Source organism: Cornus florida, unplaced genomic scaffold, assembly GCF_030987335.1.
Source record: "Cornus florida cultivar Cherokee Brave unplaced genomic scaffold, ASM3098733v1 CherokeeBrave_3.0.0_Hap2_Chr11, whole genome shotgun sequence".
In the NCBI taxonomy this organism is placed as follows: Eukaryota; Viridiplantae; Streptophyta; class Magnoliopsida; order Cornales; family Cornaceae; genus Cornus; species Cornus florida.
Window position 1 is genome coordinate 114,822,128 of NW_026775581.1, and position 27,991 is coordinate 114,850,118.

At 35.9% G+C, this 27,991-nt stretch overlaps 1 protein-coding gene across 1 annotated transcript; it reads right to left on the bottom strand.

The window, feature by feature from the left end:
- LOC132282466 (stromal processing peptidase, chloroplastic) lies at positions 1-27,821 on the bottom strand. Its single transcript, XM_059784156.1, has 25 exons — positions 27,336-27,821; positions 23,529-23,720; positions 20,651-20,889; positions 19,458-19,656; positions 18,282-18,329; positions 18,017-18,124; positions 17,737-17,925; positions 17,277-17,576; positions 12,568-12,669; positions 11,393-11,527; positions 10,687-10,911; positions 10,403-10,606; positions 10,116-10,286; positions 9,312-9,461; positions 8,793-8,930; positions 8,026-8,253; positions 7,784-7,936; positions 7,545-7,671; positions 5,139-5,268; positions 3,016-3,136; positions 2,846-2,926; positions 1,993-2,094; positions 1,687-1,837; positions 1,127-1,274; positions 1-449 (listed from the first exon to the last, which is right to left on the bottom strand). The coding sequence occupies exons 1-24, from the start codon at positions 27,558-27,560 to the stop codon at positions 1,183-1,185; spliced, it is 3,810 nt and encodes a 1,269-aa protein (XP_059640139.1). The 5' UTR covers positions 27,561-27,821; the 3' UTR covers positions 1-449; positions 1,127-1,182.
- Between the last annotated feature and the right edge of the window lie 170 nt (positions 27,822-27,991).

The following is a 27,991-nucleotide window of genomic DNA, read 5'->3' on the forward strand; positions in this document are numbered from 1 at the left end:
TAATACAATGGTTGAGGGAAATTTTATTAAACTTGGTAATTTTGTGTATATCAACAATGAAACTGACTCGACTGGTAAATGTAATACAACAACATATTTGGCTTTCCAACCTAGCAAAGCAAGGAAACAATAGTTGGACCCATTCTTGTTGATTACAACTATATCAATAATGATATCAACTTGACTTGGTAAGTGTAATATAAAAAAATTGGCTTTTCAACCAGCACGAACAACCCTCTGAGATGTTCTAATTGAAGAAAAAATCAATTTCATCTTGCATCCATTTCACCCTGAAGCACATTAATCCTTTGGACCGTCACAAGATCATAGAGAGAGGTGCACTGGGTAGCTCAAGATGACAACAATTCATAACGGTCTCATAAGATTTTTATAAATCCTTCACGGAAAGCAATTTGAGAATCCACCCATACTTTCACATCAGTGCCAACCTGAAAAATAGATCAATGACTGTGTAGTTTAGATTGTATTTCATCGAATGCTTGGCAAACCATATATTAAGCATTTTATGAAGGGATATATCTCGAACAGACTACTAAATTTTCATTGAAAGAGAATACTACCCCCTATCTCTATTATCCACTGCCCCATGGACAAGCTTCTGGTGGGGGACTATACAGACCCTCTCAGAGACCCTTAATAATGGTGGAAATAAAGAAAGAGCTTCCCAACTCTAAACCTAGTTATTTTTTCATGTCCTAACATCACCACACAAACAACGAACAACTCCTGTAATTTTCTTTTGGTTGCACCATATATTTCTGTCTGAGCTCCTCTTCAAAAGGAATAATAATTCAGGTTCAGGAGAGGGGAGAGATTTTTTAAGATAATGGTTACCTGCCACCAAAACAATGTCCTTACCAACTTCAGTCAAGTGATGCTACACAAGGAAAGCACACTAACTGAAAACTAAAACCGGAGAGAAACCAGACATGCTTAGTACTCAGTAATTTCTACTAATGTAACTATCAGATTCTCTGCAATGATCTTTGTTTTTATTGTAAGACTTTGTTTAAAATTCACTTGATCTTTATCTGCTTCTTGAGAAGATAGGAAGTTATAACAGAAAATAAGAACTCTGGCATTGCCAAAAGCTGAAGTAACATACCTCATAAAGCTCAATCTCTTTTTACAACACAAGACCCAATATGGGATCCAGGAAGATTAAGTAGTTGGCAGTGTCATTGTGGATGAACCACGCCCCGAAGGAATAACACCATGAAGGCCTTCAACAGATTCTTCCTCTTCTAAAGAAGCTGTATAATAAAACAAAAAATAAAAATTACGAGAACAAGAGGAAAATCTGTTGATGCTTAAACAACTATTAACAAAAAATGGAAAGAATCCCAAGAATGGTGGGATATCAGAAAACTGTTAAGGAATATCTAGGGAAATAAACAAAGCATCCTAATATAATGTTGAGGGGAAAAAATCGTAACAGGTGCCCATCTTCATTGCTTGAAACTGATTAAAACAATCTAAACCTCCAACAGCAACCTGGCTGATTTAATTTTCGAAACTCACAGCAGTTCTCCAGTACTTCAACTTTGGTTTATGAATATCAAAGCCTAATTTTCCAATTATACTCTAAATTTTATTAATTCAAAGGCAGGAGAAATAGACAGCACAACTGAAAAGATTGGAACTCATAGTACAGTCTGTCTTTACCTGAAACTTCTTCTCCAGCCTGAGCCCCGGCAATTCCGATACAGGAGTATAAAGAATTTTCATCTACCTTCAACTGTTCATATGCAAGGTATATGTCCTCAATTGTGGCAGCATCATATAGCAAAGTGAGATCTTTAATGCATTTTATGTCCTGAACCACCCAAAAAGAAAGTAAATTTATTCTAAGATATTGATTAAAAGAGGAACTACCAAAATAAAGAGAAGTTTTAAGTAACTACTGCAACACTTTACAAGACAATCAGACACAAAAGTGGTAGTAAAAGCATTTGGTACTTTCCACGTCACCTTTCTTGGAACATAAGCAGCTTGCAAATGAGCTAACAATCCAAGCCAATAGGCATTTGACTTGATTTCAGCCTCATGTCTCATCATCAGGGTCCGTTTCGCCTGTAAATGTAGAAATGGAGTCTTGTAATAACGAATAACTCAACACGACAGTTTATTCATTCCACCTACTTGGGACATGTTAACTACCTTCTACTCCAAAAACTTAAGCTATTAGAGAGGGTGTAACTTAAATATATAAATCCTTCAACACGCCCCTTCACGTGTGGCCTTCTTTTGGTCCAACACGTATTTTTCAATTTTTTTTAATTATGGTGGCTGTGAGGTTTGAACTCGAGACTTTTGGCTCTGATACCATGTTAACTACCATCTACTCCAAAAGCTTAAGCCATTAGAGAGGGTGTAACTTAAATATATAAATCCTTCAACAGGACTGTTATATGATTCATCTTACTTTTTCTTTATGAGGGCAAGCCTTGGCGCAACAGTAAGGTTGCTCCATTATGACTTGGAAGTTTCAAAACAGAAAACAGCCTCCTCAGACCTCAAGATGGCGAGCCCCCCGCCCAACCTCACCCCCCCATTCCCCACCCCCCCCCCCCCCTCCTCTCTTTTCCCCATAATTCATGTTCACCAGTGTGATATATGCATGATTATGTATGTAATTGGACATTGGAAGCAGCAGCATATAAGCTTCCAGAAGAGTTATTATGCTATATACATTAAATACCTTTTTCTCAATTGGAATCTCCTACCTTCAGACAAACACCAAGAAGACTACACATTTTTTTCAAGCTTAAATAAGATAACACTAGTAGAAATTAAAGAGTTCTAATTCTGTAAAGCAACTAACCCGGTCCAACTCCCTTTGGGCAATCTTGTTGCTATGCAAACCTCTAAGGACGTTTTTGCAAGCATCAACAGCTTTATACACCTGGATGTACGTTACACCTGAAACTGGTGAGTAATCTTAAACGACAGAAAATCACCATCTGCAGATACACAAAAACTGAGAAGGCTCACCTTGCCCGGAGTTGATGTTACTGAGATCACATACCACCCAAGGTTTAGCCTATCGAACATGTTTAATTCGAATGACACGTCATATGTCAATCCAAGAGAATCCCTGACTGAAGTAAAAAGCCTGTGCCAAGACAATAGAAGATTTCATATGTAAAATCATATAATTATATTCATTTTTACAAGGTAAAATAAATAATTCATTTTCCTTTGAAAGGAATCTCAGAAATTATCCCATAATAAGTGCCAAATAACTAAAAATATCACAATTTTGAAAAGGAATCTCAGAAATTATCCCATAATAAGTGCCAAATAACTAAAAAAATTAACTACAGTATCTCTAAGAGTCATGCATAAAGTCATGCAACTCGTTTTTACAAAGTAAAATAAATAATTCATTTTCCTTTGAAAGGAATCTCAGATTATCCCATAACAAGTGCCAAATAACTAAAAAAATTAACAACATTATCTCTAAGAGTCATGCATAAAGTCATGCAACTCGAGCCACCATGTCCAAAAATAATGAAATGCTCATCATGTTAGGAGAACAAAGGAGCCATTAGCATCTCATAAGTAAACCTTTAAAATCATAAAGTCAAGAAGATACAATGTGTTTACTATCGCTATTAGTATCAGTATTTCGCTGCATTGGGAATCAAAGCAAATATAAGTCAGTATATGTATATGTGTGTGTAACTTTTGATAGAAATCGAACGGAGTGGGCAATATGAATTATCTTCTTTCAATCTTTTCTTATACAAGATATCTCTTCTAACGTATCAAATTTCTTATGAACAACTCGTACTGCTTTATCCCATATTAGTTTTGATCAACCTCGTCTCTTACCTTCCATTATAGCTAGTTTTCCTTTTCCCTTATTGCTGCATCTACTGGTCTACATTTTTTATTGTCCACACAACCTAATGCCGACACTTTTTATTTTTATTTTTTTATTTTATGACCAAAGGTGGCCCTCCTATGACAAATCAGGTACATATAACCAATCTCAAATATAGAAAAGAAACTTTCTTGAGTTGAGTGGGTATCACTCCTACTTCTCTCTTCATATGTTGATATTTAATTTTAAAAAGATTCCAGTCATTTATCTTAGCATTCAAATTTCATGACAATAATGCATTGTTCTTGTTTCTTTCTCAAATGCCAAACATGTTGAATAGAATAAACTACTTGGCATTATTGGGTCCTATACAATTTTTGTTTTCTCCTGTTTGATATTCTCTTATCACATAGGATATAACATGAGATGCCACCAGCTTATCATATTTGATATTCTTTTATTACAACAGCAGATTTTATTTTTGTAATCCAACAATACCCTTGATAATTATATTATAGCTGGCAATAAGTCTGAATATTCCATCCACCAACATATTAAGTTCCCAACAGGTTTACTTATCTACAACTGACTATAGTTAATATTACGATAATGCAAATGGCCATTTGTTTAGTCTTGTGATTCAAATGGGGATGGCAATTTGCCCTGCCCAGCCCCACCCCTAATGCGACAAGTATGATTATCATCATCATCCTTGCCTTTACCCAAACAAATGTGGTCTAACAAAATGAATTCTCTTTTTCCATTCAAATGTATTACAACTCATGTCTCCTCTCATATTAAATTTTTTAAAGTCATTTCTAATTACTTCATCCCATGTTAGCCTAACGAGACAAATATGACAACCGCCAATAACCAAAAACCACCAGACTTTTTCCCAACTACTTGAGGTCGGTTACATGGCCTCGGTCAAAACCACATGTTATAGTCTAATGTGACAAGTATGAGAAGCTTCCAAATGGGAAAGGGGCAGGTTTGGTAAATGAATGAAAATCTGGCTCCGGTAAGGCCTGGATCAAATTTAGTAGTAATTCGCTTCAAGTTTGTTGGCATTCTTGGACAAGAGTTCAGGCAATAGCAATTCTTTTGAAGGCACATTTATATTAGTTTAATTAGAAATACTACAATGTATGGATGAGGCAAATATGCCTTATTCATTGAGTGAATATTAGGCAGGTGATCAAATAAAGTATATTATTGAATAACAGGTTAGCAGATACCATTCCCTCAAAGCATATTAACACTAATACAGTTGTGCAGATAGAATTACCTAGAATTTATTATCTCGGCTAGCAGTCCCATTGTTATGGCAAAAAAGAGAGGATGACTTCGGAATCTTCCTTGCAGTTGCTTTTCAACACCATCCTCCACAAGTGGTTCCTGTGATTTTGATTGTTCATCTGCAAAGCAAATTCTCAATTTTAACACATTTCTGCATATCATAGTACAATCTCCCGAGTCTATGTTTGTATTCCCAATCCCCTAAAGTTTGAGAATATACTTTAAATCATAAGTGAGAATGAACCCAGAATGTCCTGGTTACACCCTAACTAAACAACCAGCTAAACTCTACACATTTAGGAGAGGTTTGTTCAGGAAAATCTTAGTCTTTACAAGAACAACAGCTGCAATAGTGAATCCTGAAGTTCGAAAATTGCAGGTGAAATACCCCATTATGCCTTTTTTTCTCCTGACTTCTGAGTCTATGTTCGTATTCCCAAACCCATAAAGTTTGAGAATATACTTAATCATAAGTGAGATTGAACCCAGAACGTCCTGGTTACACCCTAACTAAACTACCAGCTCAACTCTACACATTTAGGAGAAGGTTGTTTAGGAAAATCTTAGTCTTCACAAGAACAACAGCTGCAATAGTGAATCCTGAAGTTCGAAAATTGTAGGTGAAGTATCCCATTATGCCTCACTTTTTTTTTTCTTTTTCTTTTTCATTTCCCCGTCCTTTCCTTGAAAAAAATTGCAGACGAAAATCAAGCTTTTTCATTGAAGAAAAATTTCATCTAAATGATAAAAGCAAAAGGGAAAGGTAAGGTGATGAATTAAAAAGACACCGGATGGGATGTCCAACCAATGGAGCAAATTCATTCCCTTCAGAAATATGAAAAAGCAAAATCTAAGGTGCAAACCAAGAATTTATTTTATTTCATAATTATAAAACAAAAATGTAACCAGATTTTGTCTCATGGGTAATGAGAGTTGTCAGAAACTAACAAGATACATCAATTATCTTCATGAGGTAGAGTTTGATTCATCATCAACCATTCTCATACAAGGGTGGAACCAAATGATTACTTCAGAAAATCAGTCAAATGTATTCACAAAGACACTTTGAGAAGACACCATCAAACATTCATTTACCAGCGTTGTGCCAAAGAATTTAGCTTTGGGTATCGGAAGGGCAGCATAAAGGGAGGCTAGCATGGTAATAAAGATTAAAAGTCACAAACTATAAAGCCCTAGTCAATTCCAACGAATATTGAAACGCTATATTTCTTCATAATGAATTATCTACAGGAGATGACACTTGTAGAACCACCTCCAAAGGGGTGGGCCTTGTTGGGCCAACAGTGGAAAGGGGAATTAAGCATTCTTAATGTGATTTAATTTATCAGGAAAAAAAAAAAAATTATTACGGTGGTGCTGTTTTGTTAAATGGAAGATTGTAGCCTAGCATTCAGTTGATTCCTTTTTTCGGATATTAACATATCCTTTCACTTCCAGAATCTTTGTTACACTGCTTTTCTTTTTATCTTTTTGAGAGGATTTTCCATGTCCTAAATTAAGAACCCTAAGGGTCAAAACTTACAAAACTGAATGGGACCCATTAAATAGAAGATACAACCAAAGACCTGTAACTCAGCATTAGGATTGTGTGCCAAGTCACCTCAGGATAAGAGGTTAGGCATCCAAGCTAGCTGAAGCATTACGTGAAATGGGTATGTTCCCAAAAAAGAAGTTGGGTCATTGTTACTTTTAGATTTGTCACAGGCTCTTAGGCAACTAAGAGGGGACTTAAAGCTCTCAATAATCCACATGTATTGTACAGGATACACCTAATAAATATTTATTGAAAAAACCATATTTTGTAATGAGTCTTTGACCAATACAAGGCAACTCCGACTAAAGAAAAAACATCCCTAAAAACCTAACTAAATGGTCAGAATCTAGATTTCAACTGCATAAAGGCAGTTAGAGGTGCCTTAAAGCTCACAATAATCCACATGTACTATATAGGATACAGCTAATAAATATTTATCAAAAAAACTGTATTTAGTACCCATGAGTCTTTGACCAATACAGGGCAATTCCGACTAGAGGGAAAAATCCCTAAAAACCTATCATTCTTGTTTCTTTTTTAAGCCCAACACTCTGCTCCTATGTCCTTTTTGCATTTTTATTCTACCAACACAGAGAAACTATGTTATTTTCGTAAATGATGTTGGTCAAGAGTTAAGGCCCGGCTGCCCCACCCTCTTGCCTTGAGAATGAATGAGCCAAAGGTACCAACACGTATTATATTATGTTCTCAGTTTTATCCTTTAATAAGGGGAAATTGGAGTCCAGAAGATTTTGGTCACGAAACTGTCTCCTGAAAATAAAATCAATGTAACAAAATTGAGGATTAGTAGAAAGTTATGCACATAATGTGAGAACTAACCATAATTGGCTGAGATATTGCTTATGGATTCGAAAAGGTCTTCCTCTTTGACAGTAAAACCCCAGCGGTTTGGTGCTGGGCCTGCAATATATGCACATGCTCTCTCATCAGTGTCCTTCAAGAATACCTGTCAAGTAGCACGAACAAATAATGACACCCCATATGATCAAAGGAAGTGTTTGAAGACAATTAACTTGCACTCAAGCTCTGAAAGATTATAACTTGGTTTGATTTCTCACTTGTTGAAACTGCAAATCAGAGGGAGATGGTCGAAACATTATCTGGCTAAACCCTTGCGGTCTCTCAACACCTGTTGTAGCTTTAACCGTTCCTAGATAATCAAGAATACATGACTCGATCTCCTCTTCTGAGAAGTCCCCAACTATACTCACCTAATGAATAAGTGCACAATTAGAATGCAAAGATGTCATGTTCACATGGAATGCTTGTAGAAAAAATTTAACAGCAGAAAATTACACACCTCCATGTTATCACCAACAAACTGATTCATCACTGCATCTTTTACACGTTGCAATGTTAGATTTTGTAATGCATGTGGAGTGGGCTCAACAAACCGCTCATCACCATTCAACATTGCTAGCATAAGCTTGTGAGCAGTTGAGCGTTCTAAGCTTTTGGGAATGGATCGGTAATATGACAGATATAACTGTCTTGCTCTATCAAATGCATCCTCAAGCCAGACGCTATGCTGCATGTTAGCAACAATTATTAAACATTTTGGTGGACCACAGATAATACTAATATACTCACAACTAAATGTGACCACTTATAAAGATGTAACTGTCAACTCAATTAAGTTGAACTTATTTAGACACAGGGTTGGGCTCTGGTTGAATACACGAGCCTTATCCAAAATCAGGTTGGAACCGAGCCGACAACTAGAAGCCTGGTTATGATCTAAAATAAAATTACAAATGGTATAATAATCATAAGTAGATTATTGCAGGCAGCAAGCCCTCTACGAAAAAATAAAATAAAATAAAAATAAACTGTCATTCATTATGTACTAAACCACCCCAACCCCCCTTCCTTTTCCTTCTTTTCTTTCGGATCCCAGAAGGAAGAAGAAAAAAAGCCCTAAAGTTGAGCAGACAGGTAAGAGGCAACCTTTATAGTACCATGGTTGACAAGCTACATCGATTGGACGAGGAGGAGGGGAGGAGGGGATTGTTTAACATTATAGGGAGATAGGTAGAGAAAACAGAATATGGTTCAGGTTGAGTTTACCTCGAGTACCATATGAAGTAACTGGAAAGCTGCACGCATCCCATTGTCTCTTAAAGTAAAACGGAACTCCATGCAAATAAGTTCTTCAGTGGACTCTAGTGAGCAATTTATCAGGTGATTCACACAAAAAAGTTCTACCTGAAGAAGCATATTAAGTATTAGAGAGAAAAATTACAACCAGGACAAGTTCCAGAAATAACATAAAGAGGAAAATCATAGTAATGCAAGTAGAATATCATTGGTGTTAGATAATATAGTGGGCATAGCGCAAATGGTACAGGTTTTAGAAAATAGTGAACAAATTTTGTAATACAAAAAAAAATGCATTAGCACTTCATAAGCTCAACTCTTACAAAGGTAGAATGGCTAGCTGATAATTAAAAATAAAAACCTCAACAAAATCAACAATACCCCTTCCTAGCAGGGGAACAATAAAGGTCTTGTAGGTTAAAAATGTAATACAGTGACAAAAGAAGTATCAGATAACCAAACTCCAACAGAAAAATATTGAATCATTACCTGCTCCCTTGAAAAATTGCCAACACGACCGCCCTCACTTAGAGTGCGAACACCCACAACAACAGCTCCCCTTGACTCAGAATCTTCAGCTGCTCTTCCACCACCAACTATAAGCCGCATGACACCTCCCCGGGCCTCATTTCTTGATATCTTTTATATTAGAATATCAAACATAAATATATCAATATCATAAAAACTGGTAAAAATATCAAAAGACATCAACATGCATGCACTCACAAACATAAAACATAAAAAACAGAAACCAAGTGAACAACTACAGAGGAGGAGATTGATCCCAACACTAATGACGTATATTGTTCATAAACTATTGTATTTTATGAATAGTACTTCCGTGGAGGACAAAAATAAAATAAAATAAGGGAAGAGGAATGTATTTAAGTGAAGAGCCACTATCCAGTTATTCTATATTTTTATGATAATCAACAATAGAAACCCATATCTATGTAGCAATTAAGTTGTTTTTCTTTTGTTTATAAAAAATAAAATAAAAAGGGTTTCTTTTCTTTTCTTGGTGATCAAAACAGATATATCATGAAGAGAAGAATTGAGGTAAATAAGGACACGTCCAGCAAGAACTTTAACATCTCAAAATCAGACAACCAGTTTCTAAACTAGAAAAAAGGGCAACGGAAACAGTCTTCCAAAAAGGTGTCTGGAAATACAAAAAAAAGACATATTTGAAAATTAACAAAATCAAATGAAATACATCTTAATATAATTAAAGCCAGTCAGTTTCACACCACTGGATACAAGCAACGCAATGTAAACATGAAGAAGACATGCCTTGTAGTTTACAGGAATTCCATTAGAAAGGCGCCGCTGAGTGATCCCTGTTTCCTTGTCATATATTTTTGTGACATCTACATCTGAACTTAAAGGAATAAAGGATGGCCTCTGCTGCAACCTTAACTCCTGCAGCTGTGGCGAGGATATCAATTCTTTTGGCACCTCAAGCTGCACAAGTAAACAGAAATGATATCAATGAAGTAATTTCTACACTAGATGCCTTTTGCATGAATATAGCAAGCGCGGAACTTCAAAACAGGAAGCGAGGACATTTCCTACAATACCTCTGGTTCAGCCTCTATGGGCTCCTCCAAACCCGCTCTAATAGCAGTCGTGATCTCACTTGGCATTATCTTGAAATCAGTTTCACCTATTCCGTCAACATGCACTTTCTTTGGAACACAAGCAACAATCGCCGCGGGAAGAGGTGCAGATGGTTTTCCAAAATTAGAGATGAATTCTAACACCTCAGCGCCCGTAGAATTGACCTACAACACAACAAATGTAGAAATATTTCAATAAAAAGGTTACCACATAAAACGTATAGATACTCAAAAATGAAATTTACTTCTTCAAGGGTGACTGTTCCAGCAACAGCAACCAAACACTCGTGTCCTTGTCTTTGATCCATCACTGTATGGCCAAGTGCATCACTCTCCATAATGAAATCCAAACTATCCACTGACGAAATACTATCAATCATAGCGGCCAACTGTTCACTATCTTTCAGTAGTGCATCCAAATAACGAGCTAATTCACCTTTCGTGACGCCAAACTCTTTAAGCCTTCTAACCTGAAACGAATAAAACTTCTAGAAAACTAACGGAAGAATTAATGCAGATATGTCATATCATTGTCGTTACATATTCAATGGCATTAATTCAATTAAAATTATTTTTTAGCTAAACATTCAGTTGGTAACAAATCAGAGGTAAGCAGTGCTCACCAAAGACCACGTGATATTCATGTCTGACCATATTTGATGAATTGATGCTTGATTTCAATAACATGATGTTTTATATTAATTTATCAAAAAAAAAAAAAAAAAAAAAAAAAAAAAACATGATGTTTTATATTCCGTGCTTAGTAAATAATGGAGAAAATACAGAAAATAAAAGGACATGCAAGATATATCATCCAGCAATAACCAAGCAAAAGCATCAAGATTACAAGTCGAAGCTGATAATATAGAGAGAAAAAAAGTGTTAAATAAAACACTCGGTCCAATAAAAAAGATGTCGGTAATAGTGACATAGACAACAGAAAGCACAAACCTCATGCACAGCAACTTTAATTGCACTTTTCCAATTTTTGGGTTCAGCCGTTACAGTAAGAGTGGTTACTGTGCAACCTTCCCTTCCTGAATCACTGTGATCCAATTCAATTGTGGTGAATGGAGGATTTGAACTCTGTAAAAAAAATTCTATTAGCTAACATAAAGATTGCAGATCCAAGCAGCTAAAAGTAATATTACAAATCACAAACTAAGTACAATTAACAAAAGAAAGTTTGCAACATCAATACTAGACAATGTATTGAAAAAATAAGCTAAAATAAGGAGCCCAAGCATTAAATGTAAGGCTTTATTTTGTTCAATACTTATGTAAATCCACATCATGGGTTTGACCTAGAGCCAGTAAGCAAGCTGCCAAAAATAGTAGTTGAGGATCATGTTAACAATTGTCTCAATAACCCTTTTGCTCAAACTTCTACATGCTTTGCAAACATGTTCTAAAAATGATTTCTCAAAAACATTCTTAGTTTTAGTCACAAAATATATCATACTAAGCACAATCCCACTTAATAAGGATGAAAGACGCCATAAAATTGATATAATTTGAAGCATAAAGTTTGAGGCTTTATTTCTTTCAATACTTATGTCCATCTACATCTTGGGCTTGACATAGAGCCAGAAAGCAAAGAAACAAGAATTTTTTTTTAGGTCCACGCTACTTATCAAATATATATATATATTTGTTGTTTTCCCAAAAACCTTGCTTTGCCCAAACTTCTATATGCTTTGCAAACCTCTTCTAAAAACGACTTTCCAAAGAACGCTTAGTTTTAAATAACAAAATATTCTCACATTGAGCACAATCCACACCCCCCCACCCCCCCCCCCCCCCCCCCCAAAACACAAACACACACGAGAGAGAGAGAGCGATGCCATAAAAATGTAAAATTTTGCTTAAGTGCAATTAAAATTGCAAGCAACACAACCTTTGACAACGAAAACTTAACTTGCAATCAAATTGGGGAGGGATATAAGCTTTTCTGTGGTTTTTTTATTTTTTTTATTGTACCTGAGTGAGTAAGATGATTAACATTCATTAACGCTTATCCGTCTTTTTCTATTTCAGTTTCCATTCTACAACGATAACTTAACTCACAATCATTTTTTTTTTTTTTTTTTTTGCAAGTATAAAAAATTGTAAAAAGTTCAATGCACCTTGTATCTCGTATTAATCCGGAAATGCAAAGCAGAAAGAAATATCCTCTTCATCAGAACATTTCGCAAATCACCAAATGTCTGAACCTTATTCACAGGAATCTGCATAAAGATTCATAACAGTAATCAAAACAAATAAGAACCTGCAAAAACCAAATGTATAGAAAGTGCATCTACAAATACAAATAAGTATTCAATGTACTCCCACTATTGCTAGTCTGTGGAACACGACCATGAGAACAACTAAGACACTGGTATAAGACAGGTATCAGTTCCAAATCAAGTCAGCAATTTAAATTGAGACAACAAAGTTACTTTAAAGAGAGAATTAATTAGATCAAAGAAAGATATCAGAGTCCTATATAATAGCGGATCTCTCATGGTATTACAATAAAGCTAAAAACTAGAGTATACATCTGAAAGACTGACAGACTGAACTATTAGATAATATTTCAAATTGAATATTAGGAACTGTGACACTAAAAATACCTGTGGGATAACAGTAACTGCCAGAGATAACAATGCTTATTGAGAGCAAGTGGACAAATTCACCTAGTCAGCCATTAAATAAGCTTGCAATCAAGAAATAATCATGCAAAGAGTACCAGATAGGCTGACAACTCGTGATAAGTCAACAAGGCGCGGAGGTATGGCCTACTTTGTGATTCGATCACGACCCTATACCTCTTGGGCCATGTCTCAGTCCTATATAATAGTAGATCTCTCATGGGATTACAAATACAGCTAAAAGCTAGAGTCTACAACTGAAACTATTAGATACTATTTCAAATTGAACATTAGGTCACTGCAAGACTTAAGAAACAGCAGTGGGATAACAGCAACTGCCAGATATAACAATGTTCACGACAGCAAGGAAGATAAACTTGCCCTAGACAGCCATTAAATAAGCTTGCAATCAAGAAATAATCATGCAAATAGTAACAAATAAGCTGACAACTTGTGATAGCTCAATATGGCGCCAATGCTATTAAAGGCCCAAGGCGCTAGAGGTCCTTTGGAGCCTAGGCGCGAGGCGCGCACCTGAGTGAAGTGAGGTGCACAATTGAAAATTTAAACTACCATAAAAACATTCATATCAATATTCTAAAATTAATATCAAATATAAAAAAGTAAATCCATCAACTAAACAAGCATCCAACAACCATAAAACACAGCACAATTTTGTTTTCTTGAAAGGCAAAGCAGAATTAGGTTTTTTGAATGGCAAAACAGAGCACAAAAGGAAATAAATCTGTTAACAAAAAAAAAAAAAAAAACTGTTAACAAGAAAAGAAAAGATAAAACAGAGCCAAAAAAAAAAGATGCAGAGACAGAATAAGTAGATGAAGAGAGAAAAGCAGACGAGAAGAGGGAGAAAGTGTTAAAGAAAAAAATGAGAAAAAACAGAGCCCCAAAAAAAAAAAAAAAAAGACAGAGAGAAGAGAACTAGACGAAGAGAGAGATGTAAACAAAGATAAGAAGAGAGGAATAGAGGAGAAGAGGGAGAGAGAAGTAGAGGAGAAGAGAGAGAAGAAGAAGAAAAAACTGACGTGGCTTCGTCGTTCATCTCACGGTCTCACTCTTTCTCTGTTTGGTTGACACTTAGACTCTTTGGGCTTTCTTATTTGTTTATTCTTTTGAACAAAAGTTTCTTCTCCCGTACGCTTGGGCTTTCTTATTTGTTTATTAAGTTGCCAAAAGCACCCTTTTTGGCTTAAGAAATAGAATAATCATAGTTTTTATAAAAAAATCAGTGAGGCGCGCCTGACAAACAAGACGAGGCGCGCCTGCGCGCCTAGTAAACATCAGTGAGCCTGGGATGACAACAGGCACTAGACCTGCGCCTCAGGCCTAGGCGCGCCCTTAACAACACTGTATGGTGCAGAGGAATTGGCCTACTTTGTGAATCAATCACAACCCTTTTACCTCTTGGTGCATTTCTCTGAAGCAAAGCAATCGAGCAATTATTAGATTACCTAAATAAACACTTAATATGTTACTTCTCTGTGTGCAGTTAATAGAGAAACCTTAGAGGAGCCAAAAGCAGGAAGAGAAGAATAATTGTTGACAAATAATAAACCTGTAGATTATTATGATCTAATAGTGACCCAAAGCCCCATTTTCATTAACCATACATAAATAAGGATCCAAATCAATGTTCTCATGATTAGTTTTAAAGCTAAACTTAACTTAAACTTTCTCCCAGTAGGTATGGATCCCATCCCTTGCCACATAAGAACCCAATTGTATCCATTTTTCATGCCATGCCTCACAAGCCAATCCAACAAGCTTAAGGAGGTCGTAGTTTGGTAGGCCATGGGAAAGGGTTAGTTTGGGGTGATGCTCTGAGAATAAAGCCACTACAATTGTGCTGAAACATCCTCAGGTTGTCCATCTCCCTAAAACCTGTTGGTCTCTCCCTTTAGCAAGTGATTTCATACCTGAAGAGAGTGGGAAAAAGAATGAGGGATTCGTATCTTTTAGAATAATAATGCATTGGACAATGTCGCTATCTCTTTGGTTGTCCTTCACATGTGCTTAGGCCTTGGCTTTGTCCATAAATACCCCCTCCACTAATGAGTTATGAGCAAGCCAGCAAGGGTTCTTCCATCAGCATTGATTCCAAAAACAGGGGGCTACAAAACCCTCTTTTATCTCTATCTTCTTTGTCCTCACCAGCAAATGTCATTTTGTATTATTGAGTTTGGCTCATATGTGGTCCAGAAGTCTGATTCTTTACTCCCACATCATATGCAAAGTTCATCATTTTGCCTCATCGAGCCTCATTGGCAATGAGTGCATCAATTTACACCTGGTCACCTTCGAGTTGAGATCACACCCTGGCCTGAGCTTAATCTTATCATCTTCTTCATGCTCTATCTGGACTCGTTCATTTCGATCGAGTTTGACTCATACCATCCTATGACTATACCGATAATTCGGTCCTCGGGGCACACGTCATGCTCATTACCACTTCAGCCGAGTAAGGCTACATTCACCTTGCTGCTAAGCTGATGTCCTCCTCAGAAGCCAAACTGCTTTATATCTTGCTCCCTTTAGCTACATACCTTGCCAAGATTCCTCATGATTGGTAGAATATATTTGTGAGCATTTGACATGACACACTCGAGGCAAGGCTATTGCGATTAATTGCTACAACAGACCAATCAATGCCAAACGATGTGATGGAATACCTATTATATCACCATAAATTCTCATATTGCTTTTCCTCTAACTCACCATTAGCCTCACCAACTTATTGCCTTCAACCTTCATGGACTATTAGTTTATTGCCATTAACCTTTTCAATCTATCTCCATTAGCGTCCATGCTTTTTTCCTTTTTTTGATAAGTAAGAATGTATTAGAAAGCATTAAAAAAGGGGGAACGCATTCCAAAAGAAACAACACAAGGCCAAAAAAGCCACTAAACTCTCAAATAGTCCATGTAAAATCAACCATCTCCCCTATAGATTTACAGTTTCTCCCCAAAACCCAATAAAAAAGAGAACAAATAATTGAGAACTTAAGCTACTTGACTGTTGGTTTTGCCATTTTTGTTTATTACATATGAGTCTTCCACTCCATGACAGCGTATTACTCTTTCCATCTAGAGTTTATTGCTAAGACAATTACATCTCCCAACATGCACTTATATGCTCTAATGCAATGCAGGTGCTCCACGATCTTAGAATTTGCATGATATTAGATTTTAACCTAAACTTTTTTTATCGTATAGGGGGATGAGAAAGAACTTACAAATTTAATGTTACCGTCATAGATTATTAAATATATTCATTACAAAAAATAATTTATCGTATATAATATAATCTTTTACATGAAAAGAAATATATTCTTTTATCGTGTCTTCATTGCGTTCATATCCAATTTTTTATAGTTTTCCTTCTCAACATATTCATGTATTGGGGTGTTCGTATCCTGTGTCCAAGTCCGTACATCTTAGCCTCTAACTAGCAAGTTTATACATGAGGAAAGAGTGGGAAAGGGAATATGGACGTGTTTTGAGCATGTCGATGTAAAAATAGACAATGCATTAGACACATCTATATCTTCTTGGTTGTCCATCACATTCCTATGCCGGCCCCATGCAGCCTTGTTGATAGATACTCCCTTCGCTTATGAGCAAGGGGTCTACTATTGCCACTAACTCCATACACAGGAAGCTATACACTGTCTCTTACCTCTGTTCCTCCATCCTCTTATCCTCCTCTAACCACTCTCCTCAAGTCTTTTCAGGTATCACTTCTATAAACCTTCACAGCTCCTTTAGACACTTCCATTAGGCATTAACCCCATTGTTTGACTGAAATCTTCTATATAGCAAATCTGATCGGGTTAATAGTGTAATACCCAGTTCTCGTCATAACACATTTTATCCTTAACACTATAATAAAATACTCTAGTTAACTGAAATCTTCATAACACATTTTATCCTTGACAAAATACTTCACGCATTAACCTTGCATATTATTACTCTAGTTTTTTCAATAAGAGTGGTGCAATTGTTTTGGTTTTCATGTTCCCTCGGATTTTTTTTGCGTCACCCATTATCAAACTTATATTTTATTTACTACATGATTACAAAACAAGAAAAATGATGCTTTAATATCTAATTTGTGAATCCTTGCAGAAACATCGGATGACATCAAATTAATACAATATAATTTGGAAAAAAAAAATCTTTCATACCTTGCAGAACATATTAATTGCGAAATTCTGAAGTAACTCATGCTGAAATATTTGTGGAGTCTTTGCATCCTCTTTGCTCCCAGGGAGGGACCAATTATGCTTGACAGGAGGACGAACTGCATGCCTTTCCTTCTTAAAAATTTTTGATTGCTCCATAGAAATAGATGAACTATCATGAGATAAACTACCAGCCAGTCCTACTGGGAGCTTAGGAACAAGGAAACTAGCCATTGCGCCAAACGCACTAGGTGCGGGTGCGGGAGCTGTCTCATTTTCCATGCCAGTTTGACCAAAGACAGCCTGCATGATACTTGCATGTTACGTTACAATTGAACTTATTACTGGAAGTTACTAGCAATAATAGTACAATCAGAAGATTGATCCTACAGCATATTTCAATATCTCTACAAGCGCACATCAAAATACAAGGAATTGATGGATTACTAGATTTGTGGCATACTTCGATATGGTGAACTGTCTTAGAAATGTTATCGATATCCCCCACCATATATAAGGTGGCATTTGCTGGAAAGTACCAGCGCTCATGAAATTTCCTGATTTTATCAGCATCCCACTTCTTAATCTGTTCTTCTAGTCCGATTGGAAATCTTTCGCTCAGCTTGTTTTCAGAATGCAGATGTTGTAACAACTGCACCAAAACAAAAAAAAAAAATTACATTGACCAGCAAAAAATAGAAAACAAAACTAAAGGAGTTAATGATCATCCCTAGCTGTGATACCTGGCAGTCGACACGGTACTCTATTGTATTCATCATTTGTAGTTCTGATAATATTGCCCGCCTTTCTTTCTCAACCCGAGAAGTAAGAAATTTTGGATGAAAAGCTATCTGTATGCATAAAAGACTTAAGACACATCACAAAATACCATATCCAATGCATATTTTATCGACTCCAATGAGATGGGTAACTGATATCAAAAGAAATGGACAATAAATCTTCTTTACATTAACATAATTTAACATATAATAAAATTTGTACTCGTACCTCATTCAAAGCATCCAAAACAAATGGAAGTAGATCACCTTCAGAGTCCTATGAAGAATATTTCTACTTATTGTCAATATATATTAAAACATATTGGCAGTAAAAGCAAAACTAATTATTCAAACAATAAGCAAAGCAAAATCAATCATCAGCATTAAATATTATTCCATCATAAGTGCAAAGAAAAGGCGCTGCCTGGTTGAGTGGTAAAACACTTGAGCATCGGCTTCACTGGCCTTAGAGCAGCCACTTTGAAAAATACCAAGGTTGGATCGTCTCGATTCCTTCCTCCCAAGGATCCTGCCTTGGCAGGACCAAAACTGGGTAGTGCCCTTTCTTGTTTTTAAATGAGTGCAAAGTATAAACATGCCTTCATTTCAATAACTCAATGTTAGTAAAAGATATGTTAGTCTGGTGGCGAGAGATGTTGGTCTATGTTTTTGACTGCTTTTGGTATGTATTGGGTGTCCCCCGGTTCCATGGTGGACACAATTGAGGCTTGGAGAGGGTGTATAAGTGGAGAGCGAAGCCAGAGACGTCTGGATAGCCACTTCCCTTTGTTTATAGTGGAGCTTGTGGTGTGACAGAAATAGGAGATCCTTTGAATCTTTGATGGCGAGGAGACCCCTATTTGGTCTCTCAAATACGCTACTTCAATTTCTTTATTCTTTTGGGTCAATGGGCAAAATTGTAAATCTGTGGGGGATCTTGTGGATTTTGTTAATAGATTTGAGTCTATAGTAGGTTGTTTTGGCTTTTGCTCTCTTGGGTGCTATCTTGTTTTCAAAAACAGATTAAATCTAAAAAGAAAATATTCTGACCATTAATACTTTCTTTACAAGAATTATTTATGCATTCGGAGTAAGAATTGAAAATTTTGCTCTTGTTCTTTTACAGATTATAACAACTGAAGTGTTATTTGGACCATCTCCCAAGCAGAAGCATAAGATAAAAGTAGCTCTTTTTTCATTCCCTATGCATGTTTCTGCCCTTGACTTTGGCTCCATATGTGATAGCCAGGGAAACAAAAGGGGGGGAAATGGGAAGATAAAATTCAATCAAAGGACATAGATGGCAAAAATATAAAATCAATGAGAAAATGGAAATTTGCAATACAAAGATAGAGACATTAATTATCCAACGGTAGTGAAGCCAAAAAATAGAAGATATAGTAACCTTTGTACTAGTTGGTGAATGGATATGAAACACAGTATGATGGAAATCTGTGTAAGCATTTGAACGCGCTCCTGTCCCGAGAAGTTTTTCACGCTTCTTACTTCCAAGGAATGCAACATGTTCAATCATATGTGCAATTCCTTGCTCGTCATCTTCTTCATCAATTGATCCAGCATGAACTTCCATGTGCGCTTCAAACCTAAATTTTAAAATATTACAATATGAGACACAGAAAGAGGGGAGAAAAGTTGTGTGTGATACTCATTAAGCAAAGATGTATGCAAAGCATGCACATAAAAAGAGCTATTTTTCCGCAATGCTTCCCAAATGCAGCATGCAAAACACCATTTCTCAGTAGCTATTTTTCATCTTTCTATGGCAATCTTCTTAAATGCAGCATGCACTCAATATTTGTTGATGTGAGAACTTGATCCATGGAGTCCAACAGCATCTTTCCATACACATCTTGTTTCAAACTCTTTTGCTCCATTTCTCCCTTTATCAAGGGACCTTATCTTTATATACCAGCGGAATGTGGTCCATTGGTAACACTTCCTTTCTTAAAGTGGCGACCTTTTATCTGTTTTTTTTTTCTCTCATTAGTTATTCTCGCATTATTGGTTTGGGATAAAAAAACAGGTGATGTGAGTTAAAAAATACTCATTTGGTTTATTTGAAATGAAAAGAACCAGGGAATATTTAAGATGCTATTTCAGTTTAAAACTGTCAAGGACAAAGTTTTCATGACTATTCATGTCCAGCCAGATTAGGCACTCCTCTCCCTGCATTCTATGTTATTGGACTATCTTTTACTCCATTCAAAGACATTACGCCATCTTCCTACCTTAACTACTACTCTTGAAAACCTTTATGAACTTCACCAATGTTCCTTGGTAAAGCAAACGAAAGAGAATATAGGAAAGGGCAAAGAGCATATGGTTTGGGTGTTACAGGGTCTGGGTGGGATTGCCATAGGTCACAGGTTAATTATGGACTTGGGATGGCAGGAGAGGGGGAAGGATTCAAGCAAAGTGATACCAAACAACTTTGTAAACTCACTCCATACGACACATTTGTTTGTATTGAAAATTTAATTCTGCCATATCTACCACATATATAGTTAGTTACATGTATGAGAATCTATAATCAACTAAATAAATGCTACTCAATGATCCAGCTGTTGAAGTATATACCTATTTGGCGGAACTTTATTTGGTAAAATGAGGTAGCGAAGTCCATTTTTTAATTGTCCCCTATACAACTTCGGGTGAGATGGAAGTTCAGAATTTAAAAACCCCTCTAACTCAGCTCCTTCTACTTCAGGATCCAACAAATCGAAACCTTGCTTCTCCAAAGTACCATCAGGCCAGGCTACACTTGCTGCATGTGGTTCATCTGGACCCACAGCTGCATGTGGAACAACTTGCTTCACCTAAAAACATATAGGTTACAGTCAAATAGACAAATCAGTCTGGAACAAGCAGAAAGTATGACTGGAATCATTCAAATTCCATTTATAACATCATTCAAAGTATTGGAAATCCCCCTCCCCCCCTTCTTTTGTTGGTAAGATAGAATTTTATTAAAGAAGTACCAAAGTATAGAAAAAGGGAGGCACACCTCCCCAAACAGAATGAGAACCTTAACAAAAAAGCCAGCAAAGCAAACGACTAACTACATAAACTGAGGCTAAGCAGCAGCAGCTTAAACCTAATGACAACAAAGGCAGCAGCATGCACCTACACATGATTATAATAATAATGAAAATTAAATAAATCAGAAACGCTGCAGAAAAAAGTTCCCCAATATAACCAAGTTCAACTCAACTCAATAAAGACTTTTCCCACGTACTTGGGGTCCGCTACATGAATCATCTTCCCCGCAATCTTTCTTGGGGAAAGTGTTAACAACCAACTATTCTACTATATTAATTTATTAAGTTGTTAGTGAAGATGTAACTTTTATTATTTTATGTTCTCTAACACATGCACTCAGCTATGATCAGACTTTCATAATGAGTGTCCCAATACACGCATCAATTATAATTACCAGGGTGGTGGTGAGTTTCGAACTAGGGCCTTGCCCGTGCACAGACCCATTCATTAGTTAGTGGGGGCAATTGCCCAACTGATTTTTTTTTTCCCAGTATTATATACTACTGATTTCTTTATCTATTCTATTATATACCTATAAAATATTAAGATTGCCTCCACTAAAATTATAAAAAAAATAAAATAAAATAAAATAAAATAAATAAATAAACCCACTATTACCCTCACACGTGTAATCAACCGCCACACCTCACACATCTCACTCCTTGCAATGATTAGAATTTTTTATCTTCTTGTTGTTAAAGTTCGACTACTCATAGGTCCGTCCCTGGTCTTGCCTGCTCTAATACATGTCAACAACCAGCCACTCCAAAAGCTTAAGCAATTAGAGAGGGTCTAGCTTGATTGTTTAGGCAATATGTGTTTGGCCTTTTCTGGTATGTTCTTCAAAAGGTTGCCACACCAAGAAATTGTCATATGTTTGAGTAACAAACACGTATTGAAGTTTTGCTCGCACCAAGAAATAAATTGTACTAATGCTCCGTGACAACTTAGCATCCTTGGTTTGCCCGAATTCCTAAGCCAATTGCACATTTTCACATGGGAAGGGGATTGCTTGACAAGTGTACTAGCATACTCTTTCATTTCTTAATATATTATTTAGGGTTCTAGAGGGCTGTTTGAGGTCAGGTTGTTTTACCAAAGTCTTACGGGTTCGTTAAGTAATGGGTTCCTTTGGAAGGCTGTATGGAGGACGTCAGCTCCATTGAAGGTGGCGTTTTTCACATGGACAGCGGTACTTGGCAGCATTCTTACTCTTGATAATCTTAGAAGAAGAGGTCGAATAACTGTCAATTGGTGTTGCATGTGTAACATGACGGGTGAATCGCTTAACCATCTTCTGTTGCATTGCAAAGTGGCAGCAGATGTGTGGAGTATGGTTATGATTGTGTTTGGGGTTGAGTGGGTGGTGTCAAGGAACACGGTGGATATGTAAGAGGCGTGGAGAGGGAGATTAATGGGGAGTCAGGGTAGGAAAGCTTGGAGGGTTGCACCTCTTTGTGTGTGGTGGGGGCTATGGCTAGAGCGGAACAGGAGATCTTTCGAGGGAAAGGAGGCATTGACGTGGTTCATTAAGTCGTATGTTTTGCATTCGCCTTGGGTTAATGGGAGGAATTGTCCATCTGTGGACAGTTTGTTGGATTTTGCTGACAACTTATCGTTGTAATGGCACTTTATACGGCTTTTGTTTGTTTTGTTAAGGGTTCGCTCCCCTCTGAGTGTTTTTGTTAATATATATTTACTTATCAATATATATATATATATATATATATATATATATATGTATTGTTTAGCAAGTGTACATATAAATATAAGTATATTGCCAGGCTGCTAGACCAAGTCTTTGTAACCAAGTGCTCCTAGGCTCACCACATGAAAAAGATTAAAGCAGCTCCGTGAAAAACGGGTGATACAAATACATACAGCCTGCAGAAAGATTTCTTTTTCTTTTTCGTAAGTAAAAAATATATTAGAAAAACGTTCAAAAGGGGAACGCGTCCCTAATACACAAAAACGAAAGAGCAGAAGTCAAACCTACGGACCAACAAAGTCCAAGAGAACAAAAAAATCATCAATCGAGGAGCAATCGCTGCCTCCTGCATAACAGAAAAACAGCTTGCAGAAAGATTTCATTGTTCCACTGGACAGTAAATTAAAGGCTACATAACATTACTTAATGTATTTTATTTTAAGCATCAAAATTACAATATAACCTCATAAATTGTCCACTAAGTGGATGATAATGCAAAAAATGGTGTTACAATTTCAATTTTGTGTTAGAATCCATTCAGGGGAAAAGAAAAAATTGTACTAGAATCAGACTAACAGAAGACATACATTGAATCTAATTAAGCTTAAAAATAAGCTTCACAAGAACTTATACATGTGACATTTAATTAATAAGAACTGGTGGCCCACTCATATATGCAATGGAAGGAACTTGAAGTAGTTGACTTACAAACACATTGTCAATTGTGTGCTTCGACAAATGGAAAGTAGATTTGTCAAGAAAGACTCCTGGTGTAAATCTATTGAATCTGGACCCTCTATTGCGGTGATAACAAAAACAAGATAAGCGTTGATGTTGATCTGGCAAAGTTGCTCCGCTCAATGATTTATCGAACACGGAAGTACATTGCCTCCAAGCATTCTACAATTCAAAGATAAAATTTCACAAGACAAACAAGTAAGGGAATCTTAAGATACAAATAATTGGTGAAACACAAGTAATTTGAATTCAAGATTCAGAAACAGAATATCACCCAAATTTGCAAGTCCAAACCCATGTCATAACAGGGGGAAAAAAACCATGTGTCAGAACCGTATATGTTTAGTTCTTCATTGGATTTCATCTGTTCTTCAACTTTCTAATTTTGTAATTTGTATATAATAAATATTTTGATTTGTTGCCTTGTCATTTTAAAATGTGAAATCTAAGTTTCTCCTTTTTAAAAATATTTTACGACAACTTTCTTGATATCCATAATTGAATTTGTTTGCTATTTATTACAATTTTATTTGTTATTACCATTAATAATCACCTTCAGTGATATGTTAATTGTAATTATTGAGCTCCTTTCATTGGTCACTTACAATAATATATATTTATACTTAATTGATATTGCATTTATGGAAGTATATCATTTCATACATTGCACTTTTTGCTACTCTACCTTCACCCTCCATTTCCCCCTTAATGTGACCACCTTTCAAAGAAAAAAGGAGGCAGGAAAAAAAAAAAAAAAACAAATACCTTTACAAAAAAATGGAAACAAATACAATTTAAAAAACTGATGCAGTGGACATCATAAATATAAGTACAATCCCACATTGATAAAAACAACACAACCAGCTCTTTGTTCTCTGTTACACCAAAAAGAAAAATTATCTCCATTGGGACCCACTAACATTGGAACTCATACTACGTGACTGGTGTAAGTGCTTTTAATGAACATATAATAGAAATGAAATTTTTACTATTACGTGTGAATTCTCAGGATATCTTTTCAATTGGCTTCCCTAGTTCAATATCAATACTCAACAATTTTATAGATGAGTAATAACATAGAATGTGAAGCTTACAGTGAAAGAAATTTCCAAAGGTTTACTGTTCTAATATTTTCTTTTGGAGTGGGTAACATTTTTTTTTTCACAAAGACATGAATTATTAAATTAAGCATGTTTCAATATGATTCCCAATGGAAGAAACAAGTGCAATACAGGATCATACAACAAAATATAACAACAAAGTTTTAGTAATTGATTTCAAAAGAAAAATGTCCATACATTTACATTGTGCATCTATCTAAAAGAAGAAAAACATGAAAAAGGAGAGCAACAGGAAGCAGGAGTTAAGATAAGAATACTCCAAGACCTAAATTGTTCTTCCAGGCACCACAAATAAAGACCTAATCAGAATCCACCAACATATTGGTATGAAGCGAGAAGCCAAAAGAAATAAATAAAGGGACAAAGGGGACAAAATTCTATATAGGCGAACATTTCTTGACAAAAGCAACAAATTGTCTGTCCTCAATGCTTAAACAGCAACTTGTAATTGTTGTATGGACTCTGTGACATGTTCCACTTCCATTTTTTCCCCCTCGATTTGTTATGGATTCTTTCTATTGATAACTTGGTTAACCCATTGCTGATTAACTGAGTCTGTGATCCCTTAAAGGAAAATTTAAGTTGGGGTCTTCTTCAGCTTCTTTCTTTTTTTCTTTTTTCTTTTTTCTTTTTTTCTTCAATAGAGTGCTCTTCAGTAAATTTTTCTTCTTTATCTTCTTATTAATATAGATTAATCATGGTTGAGGTGGCCAAAAAAATGTGACAGCATGTGGCTTGACAAAGGATGGCCTTGGATAGAGAAAAATGACGAAACAAGATTCATGTAACCAACTCTAAATAGTTGGAAAAATTCTTTGCTGAGTTGAATTGTTTTTATTTATAGATTACATAGATGAATCAGTAGACTTCGCAGTTTCCATTCAACTACAGCAATCTTTATCTTCTTTTATCTCATCATTCTCCTAGCTTGTGTTTTTTGACATTTATATATCATCATAATGTGAATTAAATAACGACTAAGACGAGAGACTGAAGTGAAGCACGTGAATTTCTGAAAAACAAAGAAGTCACAAAAAGAAAAATTGACACAATAAAAACACATATATGATAAACGTGTAACTAAAGCCATAACGAATGTGGGTGAAACAAGTGAATTTCCTTATTGTAGGTTTATATCATGGGTCAGCATTAAGCTCATATCTTTTTTACTTAGTTATGGGCAAAGTGACAAGACACATTCAGGATGAGATTCCACGGTGTATGTTATTTGCTGATGATATTGTCTTAATTGATGAAAACCAGAGAGGCAGTAAGTACCAACTTGGAGGATTGGAGAGAAGGTTAATGTTAATCATAGAATTAAGCCACACTGTGGAATGGAAATGCAGGAGTGCATCTGGTATATTGTGTGATTTGCATATCCCATTAAGATTGAAAAGGAAATTCTATAAAATAACTATTAGACCAGGTAAAGCACAAAATGTTGGGCAAAACATATGTATAGAGTATGCAAAAATGAGAATGTTACAATGGATGTGTGGCAAGAAAAGAACAGAGAGAATTAGAAATGAACACACTCGTGTAATGGATGAAATATCCTCCTTTGAACATAAATTGAAAAAAAAAATAAAAAATAAAAGAGAATTAGAATTAAAAATGAACACACTCTTGGTTGCTTCATTACTCTTGCAGTAGCTGAAATATCAATCAAAAAGGTACCCAGTTATAGATTTGTGATGTGAAGTATGAGAAGAAGACAGGCACGCTGAGATTTTCACATCGAGTGCCCTTGAGCCCTCGTGTAATAAAGTCTAGGGGTAAATTGAGTCTTAGTTTATGTTAGTTATAGTCTTTAAGTGACTACACTGCTGCAATAGTTTAAAATATACTCACTTTTTTTATCTTTTAGAAGTTGAGCTTATTTTGATAGAGCGAAATGAAAAAATTGGGTTCATGTAAGTGACCCCCAAGTAGTTGAAAAAAAAGTCTTTGTTGAGTTATCGACAGGGACGGAGCCAGGATATAAGAAGGGGGGGGGAAAGAATTTTAGGGGGCAGTAATGCATTTTTTTAGGAATTTTAGGGGGGGAAAAGTAATATTTTATGGGTATATTACTGAAAATGAATAAATTATAAGGGTATATTACTAAAAAAAAAAAAACAGGGGGGCAATTGTATGTAGCTCCGTCCCGGTTCGAGCATATTTGATGACCTACACGAATTACCTAAGATGGGATATAGTAACAGTCCATGGGTCCAATTTACGTTATTGGATCTTCCCAAATTGTCTTTAGTAAGTCCCAACGAGTGTTCTGGGTAGACAGTTTGTAAGTTATCTATTTTGGATTTCTTTACTCCCAGTAGTAGTAGAACCCCAAAGCCTATAAATATTTAACCTTAGAAATGACTCCTTAGGAAATTCTAAGTGAGATTCCTAATTCTTCTCTACTTCCTTGCTACCACACGAATGTTCCTACATTATAATTTTGATATACAAAGTCAAAATTATGCATGATTATCTCTCTATTGGCACTCTCCAACATTTAATTCCAAATTTCCATGATTTGCTACCAATGACCATCAATATTTAAATGAAAAATATATTGATACAACATATTGGTTGTACTAGTATACACAATATATCTATTAAAATAAAAATAGCCATAATTAATGAAAGAAAAAGAGAAAAGGAATACCTTGGGGGTAACAAAATGAGCACGGCACCGCCTGCGTCTCTGCGGACGCAAAGTAATAGTTTTATTGTGAGCCCATTTGAGAGAAACAGTAGATGGAGGTCTTAACGAACCGGCGTTGGTTGAGGAGGAATCGTTAATGGTGGTGGGATTGTAGAGGAGAGATTTCACTGGAATCAAAGGAGTCAACAAAGGCTTTGCGCCAAACATCACCGATGAGGTATGCATGGCTTGGGATAGGGTTCCAACCTCCAACACCTATATATCTAATTATCTATATATATGTATGTATAGTTGTGTACACAGTACTAAAGCCTCCCCTAACAGTGTAGGTTTAGGGTTTACAGGCAAGGAGGTGATACTAATAATAATCGGCGTCAAGAAAACAAACCCCGTCCGTCGGGAGTATCTATCTAATGGACGATTAACGGTTTTGTGGCTTGGGAGGCCTTGACTTGGCCCTGATTTTTTTTTTTTAGAAAGGTCGGTTCATCATTGTCCGTTTCTTGAAAAACCGAAAAGAAAAATTAATAAAAATAAAAGAAAAAAACTTGTAAGAGGTTAAAAAACTACGTCTTGTAATTGTGGTGCATAAAAGCCCATATAGTTTCGTCAACGTTTCATTTTTGTGGCCTTATATTATTATTATTATTATTATT